The sequence below is a fragment of the Stegodyphus dumicola genome, chromosome 10, assembly GCF_044657685.1.
Source record: "Stegodyphus dumicola isolate Sdum_Otavi_A_Nest chromosome 10, ASM4465768v1".
Taxonomy (NCBI): domain Eukaryota; kingdom Metazoa; phylum Arthropoda; class Arachnida; order Araneae; family Eresidae; genus Stegodyphus; species Stegodyphus dumicola.
Genome location: NC_140777.1, coordinates 17,476,217 through 17,492,744, shown reverse-complemented (window position 1 = coordinate 17,492,744; position 16,528 = coordinate 17,476,217). Strand labels below are relative to the sequence as shown.

At 35.5% G+C, this 16,528-nt stretch overlaps 1 protein-coding gene and 1 long non-coding RNA gene across 3 annotated transcripts in view; one reads left to right on the top strand and one right to left on the bottom strand.

The window, feature by feature from the left end:
* Positions 1 to 16,528, bottom strand: part of LOC146994905 (uncharacterized) — a 131,619-nt gene that overhangs the window by 20,698 nt on the left and 94,393 nt on the right. The window lies entirely within an intron of this gene.
* LOC118191490 (tryptophan 5-hydroxylase 1-like) overlaps positions 1 to 16,528 on the top strand; it is a 108,260-nt gene that overhangs the window by 30,170 nt on the left and 61,562 nt on the right. Inside the window, exon 1 of one of the 2 annotated variants that reach the window (XM_085824682.1) lies at positions 16,269 to 16,400. The exons of the other annotated variant lie outside the window; for it this stretch is intronic. Coding sequence (XP_085680808.1) covers positions 16,392 to 16,400 — 9 coding nt within the window. The 5' untranslated portion in view covers positions 16,269 to 16,391. Of the gene's footprint in view, positions 1 to 16,268; positions 16,401 to 16,528 lie in introns of those variants that run through there. 2 annotated transcript variants of the gene reach the window in all.

Genomic DNA, 16,528 nt, shown 5'->3' with positions numbered 1-16,528 from the left:
ACGTAGTCAGCTGTAAAAAGTTGGAAGCGATTGATTTTTAAATAAATAAAATATCCCAATTCTTGCAACAGTCACATATTCGAAGATCATAAGGGTTTAAGGTGTATGAGGCCCCTTAATTTTTTTAGCTTAATCTTAATCTTTAACGGTTAGCGTTCGCTGACTACCGTGCCGGAGGGCCCGGGTCCGAATCCCAGAGAATGCATGGATGTTTGTAAATGTATTGTGTCTGTGCGGCATGGCGGCACTCTAAATATGCGGCGAGGCGAAAGTCTTCTCGTGTGCTTTGGTGGAAGGGGAAAGGGGTGGAAGACCCTCCGACCCGTGACCTCGGGGTACTGTCCATCAAAATTGGGGACGGAACTGAGCTAAATCGCAATGTCACCTGTAAGGTGCTCAAAGCTGTTGTAAACGACAAGCGTATTTTGCGCTCCTTGCCAGGAGGAATTTCGCCGGCTTGGGCTGATGCTACTGTCAGACAAGCGAGCATAAGTAACAACAAAACGTAAATATGTTATATATCTATTAGAATCACTAAGGTTAACTCTAATATCTGAAGTCAAAGTTTAAAAAAAAAAGAAAAATTTGGAAAATTAATTTGGTCTTACTCCCCTTAAAACGAGTCATTTCCCTTTGTACTTACCATGCTCGTGCAAAAATTATTACTTTTGCAATATTGTATCATCCTTTAAAATTGTAGCGATCAATTTTATTACATTCTGTATAGGTAACTCAGATAACCTCGGCATTAATGATCCCCCCCCTGAAATTCCATACTCTCAGCGCTTCCATTTTGCAATACCGTATTTCCTCTCGTATTTTTCTCTCTGACCTTTTAACGTCAGGTTCTGAAACTTTTAATAAGGTTCACATCATTTTCCCTTTCCTCTATTGTACGTGGGTAGTTTAAAATTGTATACCCCAGATTACTTTATTTTTAATCAGTGTATCCAATTTTATGTTTTTTAACATTTTATCCATTCGATTTTCCTTCCTATTCATTGTTTGAAAAGTACTTTGTACAGACTCTTCATTAAGCTACCCGGACGTGGCAAGTGTTCTCACATTCAAGAAACTTTCTAAATATGTGATTTTTTCTTTATTTCTGTTATTTACGTTCTAACTCATTGAAGCTTTTATCTACTGCTGATGTGTTCGATCTCTCGAAATCTGGGTCTTCTTCTTCGTTCCTCCGATGTTTCTCTCAGGAACTGCGATCAGAACTCATGAGGTGCCTCTGGGGCTTTACAAGGTAATTGAGCCGGGCTCAGTTACCGTCAGCTCTCAGTTCGATATCCCTCAGATATTGTAATGTTGCACTATCCATGGAAAGATAAGTTTTCCAGAGCCTGCGAAGAGGTTGGACTTGGAAAACAGAAGAAAATTGGTCATCATCAAGTTCACAAACAAAATTAGAAGCCTTACAGATCTTCATATCTCCAGCAAAACCTTCAAGGCGGGGAAAGAAAAAAGGTAGATTAAAACGGTCCTCCACCCTACATTTCGACAATGGAATCAGGACAGAAATCAACTTACAGTTTGAAGATATTGATATTGTTAAAGAATCACTTCTCTCTATCAGTCCCTCTCTACAAGTAATTGTAAATTTAAACCTCTTGAACCTTGTAACAAAAAACAGCCAGCTGCATGATAAAGGAGAAAGGTAATTACCCCATCAATGAACTTTCAAATTCGGCCCAAAACCTAGCTATTGCATATACAGATGGTATACATATGGTTCCTCCGACTCAGACCTCGACAGGAGTGGCGCTGATATCTATTTCATTCATGCTAATGGTGTATCTGAATCCCATAAAATACTTGTTGGTAAAATTGTTTCAATTTATACCTACCAGCTGGTAGCCATCCAAAAGGCTCTGATATCTAAGTTTCCAAGGCAATCCAGAACTCCAGTGGCCTCTTATTATTCTCGGATTTTAAACATGTGCTCCAAGCCATCCTGAGGGGCAACTCTCAACTTATCCAGGATATTATTATGCTCATGAACAAAAGTACTGCAGCCCAAAGAACCTGCACACTGCAGTGGATACCAGCGCATGTTGATATTTAAGGAAATGAGCAGGCTGATGGTCTTCCAAAGACGCCCGAAATAGTTCTTAACTTTCCAACAGCTTGATCCTTACCGATGCCGACGCAATAGCCAGCCGAAGACGTACCTCCCAATCAATCAAAAAGAATTCCATTCCTACCGTAAATTGAAACTGTTTCATTTCCACTACCATAGCCAGACTATGGACAAAACACTTGAAAGGAATGAAGACAGCCTCTTATGGTCAACGAAATTATAATAGCTGTCCTGACTGTACTGATATCCAACTTCTTCCAGACCATCTCTTCGACTGTCCTGCTCTTTTGGCCAAATTCTTCAGTATAGATATAGATCCCTCGCATCAATTTCTCTATTCTTCGAAGATTATTGATGTTACTTCGGCTGTTCGGGGTACATTCAGTTCTATTTGACTCCTCTGCACTGACTTCTCGGACAAGACAACAACATTGTAATGTTAAAACATTACTATGTATTCTTATTGGCACATAGTAATGTGCAATAAGCATTACTTTCAAAGTTCTTATGTATTTCATTACTTCGAAAGCAATAATCATTACTTTCAAAGAATCTAATGATTGTTATCATAGTTTATCTACGAGGCGTATTCGGAAACTAAGTACTGTTTTGAAAAAAAAAAAAAAAAAAAAATAGTAAAACAATTTTTTCGAATCCAATTTTATTTTTACATGAAGATATATGTCTTATATTTTCATGTAAAAAAAATATGTATGAAAAAGTATTTTTCAACATAGTTTCCGCCAATGATCAAAACACTTGCCATAGCGGGTGACCAGTTTTTGTATACCATCGTCAAAGAAACTTCCCGCCAGTTTCGATAACCACGACTCCACAGCATTTTTCGTGTCATCGTCATATCCAAAGCGCTTGCCACCAAGCTCGCGCTTCATGTGCAGGAACAAGTGATAGTCGGACGGCGCCAAGTCCGGGCTGTACGGCGGGTGATCGAACTGCTCCCAATGAAACTGTCAAATTAACGATTGAGTGACACCAGCAGTATGGCGCCGAGCATTGTCATGGAGCAACACAATTCCATTACTAAGCATTCCTCTTCGTTTGTTTCGAATGGCACGCCTTAGTTTTGTTAAAGTCTCACAATATCGTGCCGGATTAACGGTTTCCCCTCTGGGTAGAAATTCAGTAAGCAAAACGCCTTTCCTATCCCAGAAGACAGTGCACATGATTTTTTGTGATGACACTGTCACTTTGAACTTCTGTTTTTTCGGAGAATAAGTGTGTCTGCACTCCATCGATTGTTGTTTCGATTCTGGTGTGAAATGACACACCCAAGTTTCATCACCTGTCACAATTTGGTTTAAAAAGTTTTCTCCCTCATCACTGTACCGCGTGAGAAATGTCAGGGCACTACCAAGTCGCTTTGTTTTGTGAACATCAGTGAGCATTTTTGGAACCCATCGGGAACACAGTTTGCGATAATTCAAGCGGTCAGACACAATTTCGAACAAAACAGTACGTGAAATTTCTGGAAATGCCTCTGAAAGAGTTATCATTGTGAAGCGTCTGTTCTCACGAATTGCTTCATCAACTTTCCTTAGCAAATCATCGGTGACAACAGAAGGCCGACCACTCCGAGCCTCGGCGTGGACATTTGTTCGACCTGCATTAAACATTCTTACCCACTTTCTCACCATTCCATCACTTATCGCGTGTTCACCGTAAACTTCTGTCACTTAACGATAAATTTCGGCTGGTTTAACATTCCTCGCGTTCAAAAATTTAATCACGGCACGAATCTCACAGTCAGCGGGAGAACTAATTGTCTTAAACATTTTGAATGTGCACAGCAAACTGAAAACACAACATAGAGCAACCAAAATGGCGACAATTGAAAGTCAGTGAACAAGAAAGACTAGTGCGCATGCGCGGGACGCCTACCACAGCGCTGCGACGGCGCTAGAATGAAACGGTACTTAGTTTCCGAATACGCTAAATGAAGCAAGAGATGAAACATTTTCCTCTCTTGCATTCTTACCGCAGCCGCTTTCTTTAGAAATTTAATTGCTAGCATAATTTTCCCATCAAGGTTTTCGGACGATAAAACCAAGAAAGAAAGTCTGAAAAGCGTTAAGATTTTTTTATGCTCTTTATGCTCACTAAGTAGCGCAGGTTACCTATCTGCTCTTAGACTCATTCTGCTAACACATTTGTTTTGCCTTTTTATCTTCGTTATTGTGCATCGCCGCCTTAATAAGTATATAATGATTTTAACGAGTACAGCTAGTTTCATTTCATAAAAATATTTATTAGTTAGCTATCTTGTGATTTAAATGCATTTTTATTTAAATCAATCTAATTTAAAAAATAAAAAAATAATTTTTAAAAACTGCGTTTTTTTAATTTTCAATTAGTTTGTTTGTTACTCGGTAATAAAAAGATTAAATTTGAAAGTTAAATATTTTACGATTTATTGAGTGGCAACAAGCCTGCGCGTAGAGATAATGAATATTCTATTTGAGGCAATGGCAACACATGGCTTTCAAATAGCCGCATTTGTGGGTTAAAATTGAAGGATAAATATTTTCCATTTGGCCGAAAGGCAACAATCTGGCGCGTGGGAGGAAAATTGTTTCCTTTCGAACAGTATTATCACTTCCCGCTTTCAAATTGTTGAGTTTATTATATCAAAATATGTTAAATTTGTATAAAATATGATGCAAATAAAAAAAATTCGAAATTCAAAATTCGAGCTTCTAGAAGCACACGTTTAGGTGAAGGACCACGTGCATTAAAAATTCGATGGTTCTAGATGCCACCGTTTTTCCGCTATGTGAGAAACATGCATACATACATTCCTATTCTCCGCTACTTAATTTTTTTTAGAAAGTTATGCATCGGGATAAAATTTGGTGGCAACAATTTAAAAAGTGATATGGACGCAAAAGTGATATGGATAAAAACAGAGTTTCGAAACTCTGGGGCAAAACATTCGGGAACATGTTATTTGGTTCAATTTTTATTTCATTTGTATTTCCTTTATGTTACATTTTAATAAGTTTCGAACTGTTTCAACTTAACTTTTTAATACGAATGAACGCTAAGAAATATTCGGGTATTTTAAAGAAAGATCATACTTTTGACATAGTAGAACTGAAAATGTGTTTCTTAATATCACTTGATTTCTGACAATATATGGAATGTGTTATATATAGACATGTTTCATTTATGTGATGTTAACTATATATGATATTCTTTGGCAAACTGGTGGAGGTATCTAGATGTAGAATTTTAAGGGCTTTCCTCGTTACGACCGCATACAGAAGAGCCGTTATTTCAAATGGTGCTAATCACGGTTAGACGCAACTTTTTGATCGTTACGGTTACGGCAGCAACGGCACGCGCAGACGATTTCTTCTTCCAGGTCTTCTCTTCTTTCAATTTGTGTCGTCGAATTGTTTAAGACGTTGCAGACTCGACGAAGTGTGTTGAATGAAAGACCTTACAAGCAAATTATTTAAGATGTTACATTTGATCATACTGAGTTAAAAAAAATAACAATAATCTGATAGTTCTTTATTTTATTTCAATCCAATAATATTTTTCTTTTTAGTCCAAAGGGACTTGAGTCCCGAAGGACTATTGCTTTCGTTTTGGCATTTTGCGTCGGACTCCTAAATGTCGGTTCACTTTTCAAACTGTTGCCACAAAATGTTAGAGTCCTGCATTATATTTGAAGAAATTAAATAATGAAAAATCTGCATAAATGTATGTATATTTCTCGTATTGTGATAAAACAACGGTACATAGAACAATCGAATTTTGAATGACGTAATCCTACTACGAATATGGGCACCTGGAATCCCAAATTTGAAATTTGAAATTTGTTAGTCCAAAGGGATTTGAATCCCGAAGGACTATTAGTTTCGTTTTGGCATTTTGCGTCGGACTCATAAATGTCGGTTCACTTTTCAAACTGTTGCCACAAAATGTTAGAGTCCTGCATTATATTTGAAGAAATTAAATAATGAAAAATCTGCATAAATGTATGTATATTTCTCGTATTGTGATAAAACAACGGTACATAGAGTCATCGAATTTTGAATAACGTAATTCTCCATCGAATATGAGCATGTGGAAGACCAAATTTGAAATTTGAAATTTGTTTTAGGATCGATTTCCTATTTTTTAAAACTTTGACGAATTTTTGATTAACAAACTCAAGGATTTCAAAGCGAGCAATGGCAACGTTGTGCAGAAAAAACATTTTTATCTCCAGCGCGTGAGTCTCTGTATCGGAAATTCTAAAGATATGCTCGTTTTAAAACTATTTTGCGATATTGCTGTTGCACTGGATCTTATGGTTTAAGTGCGAGGAACATGATATTTAATAAAGAAAGGTAACACACAAAATGTTAAAAAACGCCCCTGTGGACGTAATTTAAAATCTGAAACATTTCAGATTTTTATTAATTTTTTTTTTTTTAAATTTTTTTCTTTATAAATTTTTTTTAAAGTAACTGTAACTTTAATCTCCGCTGAAACTCAGTACCTTGTAACGAATGAGCCTTTTGCTAAGTGTAACTTCGCTAATCCTAAAAAAAAGTGTATGCGATTTATCACGATGTTTCAGAAGTACTATAGCGACTGTAGATAGAAATAGTATAGATAGGTGTAAAAGACCATTTATTTTAAAACTAATGAAGATGAACAGAAGACACACCCAGTGCTTACAAATCAGCCAGCATTTATAGCTGCATATTCGAGCCCTCTTTGTGTTGACAATATCCGCTCATCGATATCTGTGCAACCATTCTTTCGTTAACTGAATGTTTTTGTACGGAAATCGATGAAATATGACGTTAATTTCTTTCGTATTATGATACGTATTACTACAGGTAGCAAAGGCACACAATACCATTTTTTTCAATGATTTCTCGTTACAAGCACTTTCTAAATAAAAAATTCATCGTATCCATCCAAAGTATCGTCAGTTATAATTTTCAAGTAAAAAAAATTCCTCTTTCTCTTAAACTAAGAACTAAGAATCAATCTTTCGCGCTGAAGCCAAAGAATTTGTAGAACAAATTTGCAGGAAACTGCAGGAAAACTTGAAAAGTAAAATACTGTTACGTTTTTCTCTTTCTGACACCAGTTCGTACAGGGTTAGTAGATTTGGAGTGAATAACGACGACACTTGATGAAGTATCGAAACACACTGTATTAGTCAGTATTGTCAGGACAGCTCCAAAACACGTTTTACAGTCGTCAATGAACTACTATAAACACGCTGGAACAATCAGCGACACAGCCTTCACTGTCAGGCAATGACGGTGGAGACAAGTTTCCTGCAAAGCACCCGACTCTGCTTGGTCGTTCTCGGACCTCCACGTACTCTCGAGACTCTCCACGCTACAACTCGCGATGCACTCGACAACACACAGTGCACAGCTCCCGACTCTCGGTTCAGTCGTTTCCGGAGCTCAACACGCTCTCTCGACGATGCACTAACCGCGATACACTAAGAGACTCCTTCGGTGAACTCGACGACCCTATCGGCACTCGCTGCCCGGCTGCGAACTCTATCGACTCCGCAGGGATTGACTCGCTAGACGAGATACACTCTCGATGAGAGACACAGTCTTACTGACTGCAGACCAGCACGGTTTATATAGCTTTAGGCTTGTGTTCGAGAACCTTCTGGGCTAAACCGGTAAGAATTCGTTCCAGAAAATTCTCCATAGTCATGGCATAACGCAAATTTCGTCGCCAAATGGGCGATTTCTCGCCAAATTTGGCAACTCTGCCTTTCCTTGCCATTTTATGGCAACCCTAAAACTGCTTTGCGGGAAAGCTATCTTACCGCGCCTTTACATTTCGTAACAATACATTCAAGTTCTGTAGGAATAACGATTCTAAACATTCAACCTAAATGCTCGTTTGTAGTTATTATAAAACTGTTCTCTAGTTATCTAAACTGCTCCACAAGGTCCTTAAGGTCTGTGGATCTTAAGGTCTGTGTTAAAAACTCCATAAGGTCTGTGGATCATATATGAAATGGGCTCAAGAAAAATATAAAGAAACACAATTCTTCGAAAGCTCTATTAAAAGCAATATTTAAGAAGAAATGAAGCATTATTACACGAAGAATTGGCTGCATCTATGCTAAAGAACATGAAGAATGTTAAATGTAAACTTCGGATATCAAAAGAAATATTGAATTTCCCTATATTTTCATGTTTCTCACGTTTTTATTAAATGTAAACTGTGTATTTAAAGTGTTCGAATACTTGTGTGAGTTCATTTACAGAACGTTTAGAATAAATTATGTTTTTTTACTAAAAGTATTTTGAATTTTTTTTTTTCAAATTAAGCAAATTTTAAATAGATGATCAATAGACAGAAGGTGTTAACCCATTTTTGTAACGATTTTGACTTTCTCCATGGCTTTAAATGAATTTAAATATTAATTTAAAAATATAAACGTGACTCGCGTCAAATTGGAATAAGGCTTAATTATCGTCTGCAGCATTAAAAATATTCTTTTCTTTAAAATGTCGTTGAAAAATAAACAATGGATCGAAGGCTATATTTTTGCGCTGTCAGAAGAGAAATACTCATATTCAATGATTAAAAAAGGATGTGAAAAAGCACGGTTTCAATATTTCTACATGTAAAATAAGTGACATAATTAGTATTATGAAAAGAAAGAAACGTCAAAGTTTACATCTGACTGGGAAAATGTCAAAAATTGCGTACCCAACAAGCTACATATAGCTCTTATTAAATCCAGTTGCATATCATGTTTTAAAGGAAAATCCAGGCCCCCAACGAGCCTTTAAAACGAGCAAAACCTTTAAATATCTCTATAGGAACTGTGAAAAAATTACAAAATTTGATTTAAAGGTAATCAAAACAAACAAACAAAAATGATAGTCATCGCCTAACGCCGAAACACGTTTCTGGGCTTAAGACTATACGTGGATTGCTGTATGAAAATTAAATTATTTGGCAGGTGAAGAATGGAAATATAGAAATACAATTGATGAGGTTTGGATATACTTATCTGATTGCAAAAAGTTCGATTTATTACCGAAAAAGAGGAGAAAAAGACTTAACATGTTAGTTCAGAGAAAAAAAGGAAAGTGTTTCTAAAGGTTTTATGATTAATACTGGATTCTCTTATAACGGAAAACTTATTATAAGAAAAGTAGAAAAAAGTGAAACATTAACTCTGATTACTATCAGAAATATGTTTTAACACCTACCTTTAGAGAAGAAATTCCATCTCTTTATCTAAACAGTCTTAACTATGTTAAGTTTCATCAGGATAAGGCTCCGAGCTATATCTCTAAATCTACTGCTCTATTTTTTGAAAAAATGAGAAATAAAACCTGAATTGAAGCTATTCCCTTTAAATGCATCCTAGCAAAGTCCCCTTGATGTGTCCCTTATGGATGACTGTGCGTTTGGGCTTTTAAAACAAGCTCTATATAAGCGTCCAAAACATTGGATGGACTGAGGAAGATTGCGAAGGAGGAGTGGAATAAAATCAATCTTGATGTTTTAAGAAAAAGACTCTTATCTTGGAAATCAAGATGTGATATGATAGTTCAAGAAAAGGGCTATCAGACTGAACATACTACAAAATAAAATTCTAAAGTTTGTTTATATATAAATCTTTGCAAAATCGTTACAAAAATCTTTGAACACCCTCAAAGAAAATTAAAAGTCATTTTTGTAATAGTTAGTAATTGATACTTGCAGATGAAACTTAAAAACACAAGTGTCCCATAACAAACGTTAGCCACTGTATTTATTTCTCTTATTAAAGTAGACAAGGTTTTGAACCTTCAGTATCTCAAAGTATGATTGCGCTTATTAATGCAGTCACACTTTGAGATAAAAATTCAACTAAATTACATTTATAAATCTTAAAATCACCATCGAAATTGCTAGAAAAAGTGTGGACTATTAAGATCAAAAACTTTTCCTTCGGTTTCATGGGCCTCCGAAAATGGAAACAAAACCATTAATCTTAAGGAAGAATGTTGACGCTGTCTTTGCAGACCCGTTGAGCAGCCTCATGAATTTTATCAACCTTTATTCATGGCTTTCATCAGACGTACAGACTTTTGACTTAATACGAGTCTATCAGGTGTTTCTTCGCAAAGCGGCTTATCGGTAAAGCGTCCATTGTTTCTTTTCTGAATTTATTTATATTCTGTAATAAACCCATTCTCAGAAAGTCACTTTTTCTTCTGACATCGCTGCACTGGGGTAAAATCCACGCTGCCTACGCATTTGTAACTGAGTTGCAGACATTAAGAAAGGGTTTAAGAAAATATGGGATAATTCAACATGTAAAATTGATGGAAGAGTTTCATAAATCTTTGGAAGATATGAATCCAGTGGCATAGCCCGGGGTGTTGCGCGCAGGACAGCGTATTTTTTTTTCTTTGTGTGACGGGGAGTGGAATTTTTCACATGAAAAGAAATTTCATGCATACATGCTATATGAAGAATCTTGCCACTGTTTCGCTTTTTGATTGCTGTGTTTGTTAATCAAAAATTTATTAAATTGCTACAAAATATAAAATAAACCAAAAACGGAGGACGTGGGCACCACCCCTCTACCAATACGGTTAATCGGTATAGCGCCATGTCCACCTTTATCTAGATAACCATACCTGGTCATTATGCTAATACACTAATACATAAACATACATACAAATTTGGTACTTAATACAGTGGCGTTAAAGTTAATTAATGTTAAACACTGGATAATACATTGCCATGTTACAAGGTGTATGCAAAAGCATGGATACGGTAGCACATATACATAACGTGTGTACTCATATGTTGAGTAAACTCTGATCCTTTGAAGCATTATCATTAGATACACAAGACATGTACATACTAAAATATTAGGTGCGCAATGTTATACTGGAATAAGTAATTAATACAGTGAATTAAACGCTAGATTAGTACTGTGTGGTACAGTGTCTTGCTACTGGATTATTTGTGCTGTTTCCTAAATACATTAACCAATGTACAAAGATATTAAAACATGTGTATTAGGTACACAGTTAATTACTGGGTACAGAATCGTTAGGTAAGTGCTACTTTAACATACATTAACAATAGGTACTTAATACAATGCTGAACAGATAATTGGTGCAATTAATTTTAGAGTGGGACTCTCGTTTGATTTTTGCGATACGGTGCCGTGTTACAGGATAAAATGTGCAGATGCATAATTACATTATCATATATACAGAATATATATTCATATACATATATATAGACATTTGAGTACAGACACATTAGGTTCATGATTATTCAGTACATATATACACAGGTACAGGTACAGGTAGAAGCTAGGCCAGCACCTCCGTAGTACCACAGGTAATTGAGGTATTGCTGAACCTAGCTAACTGTTAAACTTTCCACCCCAATTTTGAAGGAGAACACCCCGGAGGGGGGTGGTCCAAGGTTCTCTCGCCCCTCTTTTTTTTTTACCATCAACCACTTGAGAGGACTTTGTGAGATAAATGAGTTCTGGTATTAATAGTGTACACAAATCATATTGAGAAAAGACTGTCCTTGAAAAGTTCAACACCTGATGCTTCCAAAAGCAGAAATGTAAGAATAAATGTCTTTTCTAAGGCGGAAGGTGTAATAAGCAAGTCTTTGGAGCTCCCGTCCATCAGCATTGCGTAGATAAATTAAACATATATACACACAGGTCCTTCATTATTTTTTTCAAAAAACACAATACCACCAATAACTGCATTCCACATTCCACAATGACGATGGTTCCACCAGCGGCCGAGTGATTACGACAGCTGAATACTCGTAGTTCGACCTGATTTGTGTTCCAATCCAGGCGAGCAGGCTGGCTGCCTGGTTAGTTTTCGTGATTTTTCTCATGTGTAAGGTGAATAAAACCAGCTTCTCTCAGAAAGTGCCATTATGGACGCACCTCTCCACAAACGCACTTTCTGAGGGCAGCTCTTTCTTTTTCTCTCTTGCATCTTCTGTTAGCAGATAGTCCCTGTGGCTTTCCTATATTCAAATAACCTAACCTATCACAGCAATGTATCGTATCTCGTTTACGAGAAGTTTATAGACCCTCCTGAAGATCTTGCCACTAGATTCAGCTTCACTGCTACAGAAGTACGTGACATGCTTTGCACCTTACATGGCATGCGTCAGTGACTCCGTTATCAAATTTATTGTTACGAAGTTTGTACATATGTAAATAGTTTTAGGGAAATTACACGTAAAATTGTAGATTCCCCCCCTTTTTTTTTAAATAATGTATCTCGAAATGCTTAAAAGAGAAGAAGCTCCGCCGGAAAAGTAAGATTACAGGAACAAGTCTAACACTGATTAAATGGCTATCTTGCTAAATTGGAGAGATATCGCGAAGTTAGTGATGGCTTTGGTGACTAATTTTTGTTGCAAAATTTCCCGAGAAATCGCCAAAGCTGCCAAACTTAACGATGTTTTGGTCCGCTCCATGTATAACTGTAATTGTTAGTGTAATTGACTCATATATGTAATTTCAACAGTATCCGGCCCTCATATGCCTTCCAGTTATTTCTAGAAGTGGAAGGTACTAGAGACTTCTCGGCGGCCGGGGAGAAAACTATATAAAACAGGAGAGAGAATCAGCTAGTTCAGAGCGTCTTTGGAGTATTGAGATATCCTTGAGAGCTTCGCTTTTTTGACACGTTTTGCATTACTTTGTGTTTAACGTTTTTAGTAGTAATTATTGGTGGAGCTGTGGGATATTGAGGAGAGCTGTACCAGTGCTTTTGAGTAAAGTTCCAGAACTGTTAGGGTGTTTCATTTGGTAAAAGTAAATTTTATTAAGCTATCATCGGTTGTGTGTGCATTCAACCTATTACGCACTCGTACAGACGCAACAGTATGCCTGTAGTCGCTCATTTACACAACTACAGTAAACATCAAACATTACAGTAAATACAGTAAACTCTTGCGGAAAGCCATGTGGCCAAATTAAGTGGAAATATTTAAGTTTTACCTTAAATATTTCCACTTAATTTGTCAAACGCAAGAATTTCATATGCAAAGTGATGCAACTTTCATTCATCAACATTTAATTTTTGCTAGTATCATTTCCGGCCAAAAATTATCATCTATTATAAAGGATTTTCAATATTTGAAACTAACGCCAAAGATTGAAAGGGCAATGTGCGACGCATAATTTTCTGATATGGAAGAAAGAGTAATCAATGAATGAATCGAGAAATACGGAAAGAAGAACTGGATGGTCTACCCGTCATTGAAGACAGTGGAAATGAAGAATATGTACTGCCTTTAAATTACAAGATGTTAAAGGTATTGTTAAAAAAAGAAGAAAAGAATTATATGATTTCGCAATGGAGATTGACCCAAATTAAGATAGAAGAGTACACTTAATGAGAGACACCGAACTCTGCTTTCTTATTGTGAAACCTTTTAAGATCTTCATCAGTCTTTATCCTGATCTTTTTTTAAGTTACCAACTTAAAAAAAAAATAGTGTATAACGTACTTTTTAAGAAGCAACAAAAATTCTTTCAATTAGCATTGCTCCGTGTTTAATTACAACAATATTTAGGCTTTGTTAGTTCAGAGAGGTTTTGTCCCTGAGGGACTATTGTTTTCGTTTTGCCATTTTGCGTTGAAATCTTTAAAAGGCTGTATCACTTTTCAAACTGTTGCGACCCAATATTACCGCCCTGTATTATATTTGAAGAAATTAAATAATGAAGAATCTGCGTGAATGTACGTATGTTTCTCTCATTGTGAGAAAACAACGGTACCTAGAGCCATCAAAATTTGAATAACGTATTCTTCCATAGAATATAGGCATGTAGAAGCCAAAATTTGAATTTGAAATTTGTTTTATTAGCGGTTTCATATTTTGTAACACTTCAACGAATTTTTTATTAACAAACTCAACGATTTCAAAGCGAGCAATGGCAACACTGTACAGAAAAAAAAACATCTTTATCTCCAATGCACGAGACTGCATATCGGAAATTTTAATGATATGCTCTTTTAAAATTATTTTGTGATATTGCTGTTGAATTTTATAGTTTAAGTGCACAGAACACGATATTTAACAAATAAAAGTAACACCGAAAACGTTAAAGAAACACCCTTTTGGACGTAATATAAAATTTGGGCATGATTGTTTTTTAATATGACATTGCCAAAACATGAATATTTTGATCATTTATTGGAAGTATATGACTATGAACAATGACTGCAAAAATAAAGGCTGGGTAATCTGTGGGTATTTAACTTTTGGTGCTGCTGATTGCAATAAAACAGGGTGGTGTGCAACTTAATGTTATAGCAGTGTCATATACAAAATTTCAACTTTCTACAGCTAATCATTTTCAGTTACATGAGATACACACACATGTGCATACAGACATCGCAAAAAATCCATTTTGCGATCTGTTTGGGAAAAAAGTGTTCTCTATTCATACAGATGTCATGAAAAAAAAAATAGTCAAAATGGATTTGGGAAGGTTCAAAATGGACATTTCCAGCAATTACAGTACTTCCCTTACGTACTGTACAAGGAAGTAATAAAATTGTCATAGTTACCAGTAGTTTATCTATGATTACTTTTTGTTATGTTCTCACTGCAGTTGCTTCCTTTTGAAATTAATATTTCATAATTTTCTCCTCTCGATTTGCGAACGATAAAATTATTTAAAGAGATGGCAATGGAGATTGACCCAAATTAAGATAGAAGAGTACACATAATGAAAGACATCGAACTCTGCTCTCTTATCGTGAAACCTTTTAAGATCTTCATCAGTCTTTATCCTGAGCAAAAGTTACCAACTTAAAAAAAAAAAAAAAAAAAAAATTACTGTATCACGTACTTTTTAAGAAGCAACAAAAATTCTTTCAATTAGCATTGCTCCGTTTTTAATTACAACAATATTTAGGCTTTGTTAGTCCAAAGAGGTTTTGTCCCTGAGGGACTACTGTTTTCCTTTTGCCATTTTGCGTTGTAATCTTTAAAAGGCTGTATCACTTAAAACAACGGTACGTAGAGCCATCAAAATTTGAATAACGTATTTTTTCATAGAATATGGGCATGTAGAAGCCAAAATTTGAATTTGAAATTTGTTTTATTAGCGATTTCATATTTTGTAACAATTCAACGAATTTTTTATTAACAAAATCAACGATTTCAAAGCGAGCTATGACAACACTGTCTAAGTTATATATATATATATATATATAAAAATAAAAAAAAAAAAACCTGAAATGTTTCAGATTTTAAATTACGTCCAAAGGGGCGTTTTTTAACATTTTGTGTGTTACCTTTCTTTATTAAATATCATGTTCCTCGCACTTAAACCATAAGATCCAGTGCAACAGCAATATCGCAGAATAGTTTGAAAACGAGCATATCTTTAGAATTTCCGATACAGAGACTCACGCGCTGGAGATAAAAATGTTTTTTCTGCACAACGTTGCCATTGCTCGCTTTGAAATCCTTGAGTTTGTTAATCAAAAATTCGTCAAAGTTTTAAAAAATAGGAAATCGATCATAAAACAAATTTCAAATTTCAAATTGGGTCTTCCACATGCTCATATTCGTTGGAGGATTACGTTATTCAAAATTCGATGACTCTATGTACCGTTGTTTTATCACAATACGAGAAATATACGTAAATTTATGCAGATTTTTCATTATTTAATTTCTTCAAATATAATGCAGGACTCTAACATTTTGTGGCAACAGTTTGAAAAGTGAACCGACATTTATGAGTCCGACGCAAAATGCCAAAACGAAACTAATAGTCCTTCGGGATTCAAATCCCTTTGGACTAAAAAAAAAAAAAAATTATCTCCAGTGCTTAAGACTCTGTATCGGAAATTCTAAAGAAAGATATGCTCATTTTAAAATTATTTTGCGACACAGCTTTTGAATTGAATTTTATGGTTTAAGTGCGAAGAACATGATATTTAATAAATAAAGATAACACACGAAATGTTAAAAAAACGCCCCTTTGGAAGTAATTTAAAATCTGAAACCTTTCATTTTTTTTTTATTTAAATTATACTCGCTTTCGTTATCTATCGTTTCGTTATCTTTCGTTACCTAATATCTTTTTCCCATAGAAATTTAAATTTAAGGAAGCGACTGCGCGGTTTATGCAACGTATTAATCATGTAGTCTCAACACCTGGCAGGGTTTAAAAGAAATCTTTTCAGTTACGGATATTTATAAGGAAATATTGCAGTGTTTCCGAATTTCCTTATAAATATCCGTGACTGATAGGATTTCTGTTTTTTCCTCTATGTCCTTGGTAGTTATTGTGTTTTCGCATCCCTGTCTTTTATTCCTCCACGTACTGTGTCAGGAATATTGCTACTTTTACCATTTTCAGTCACCTCTTAAAATTATGATTATCAATTCCGATACATATTAATTATC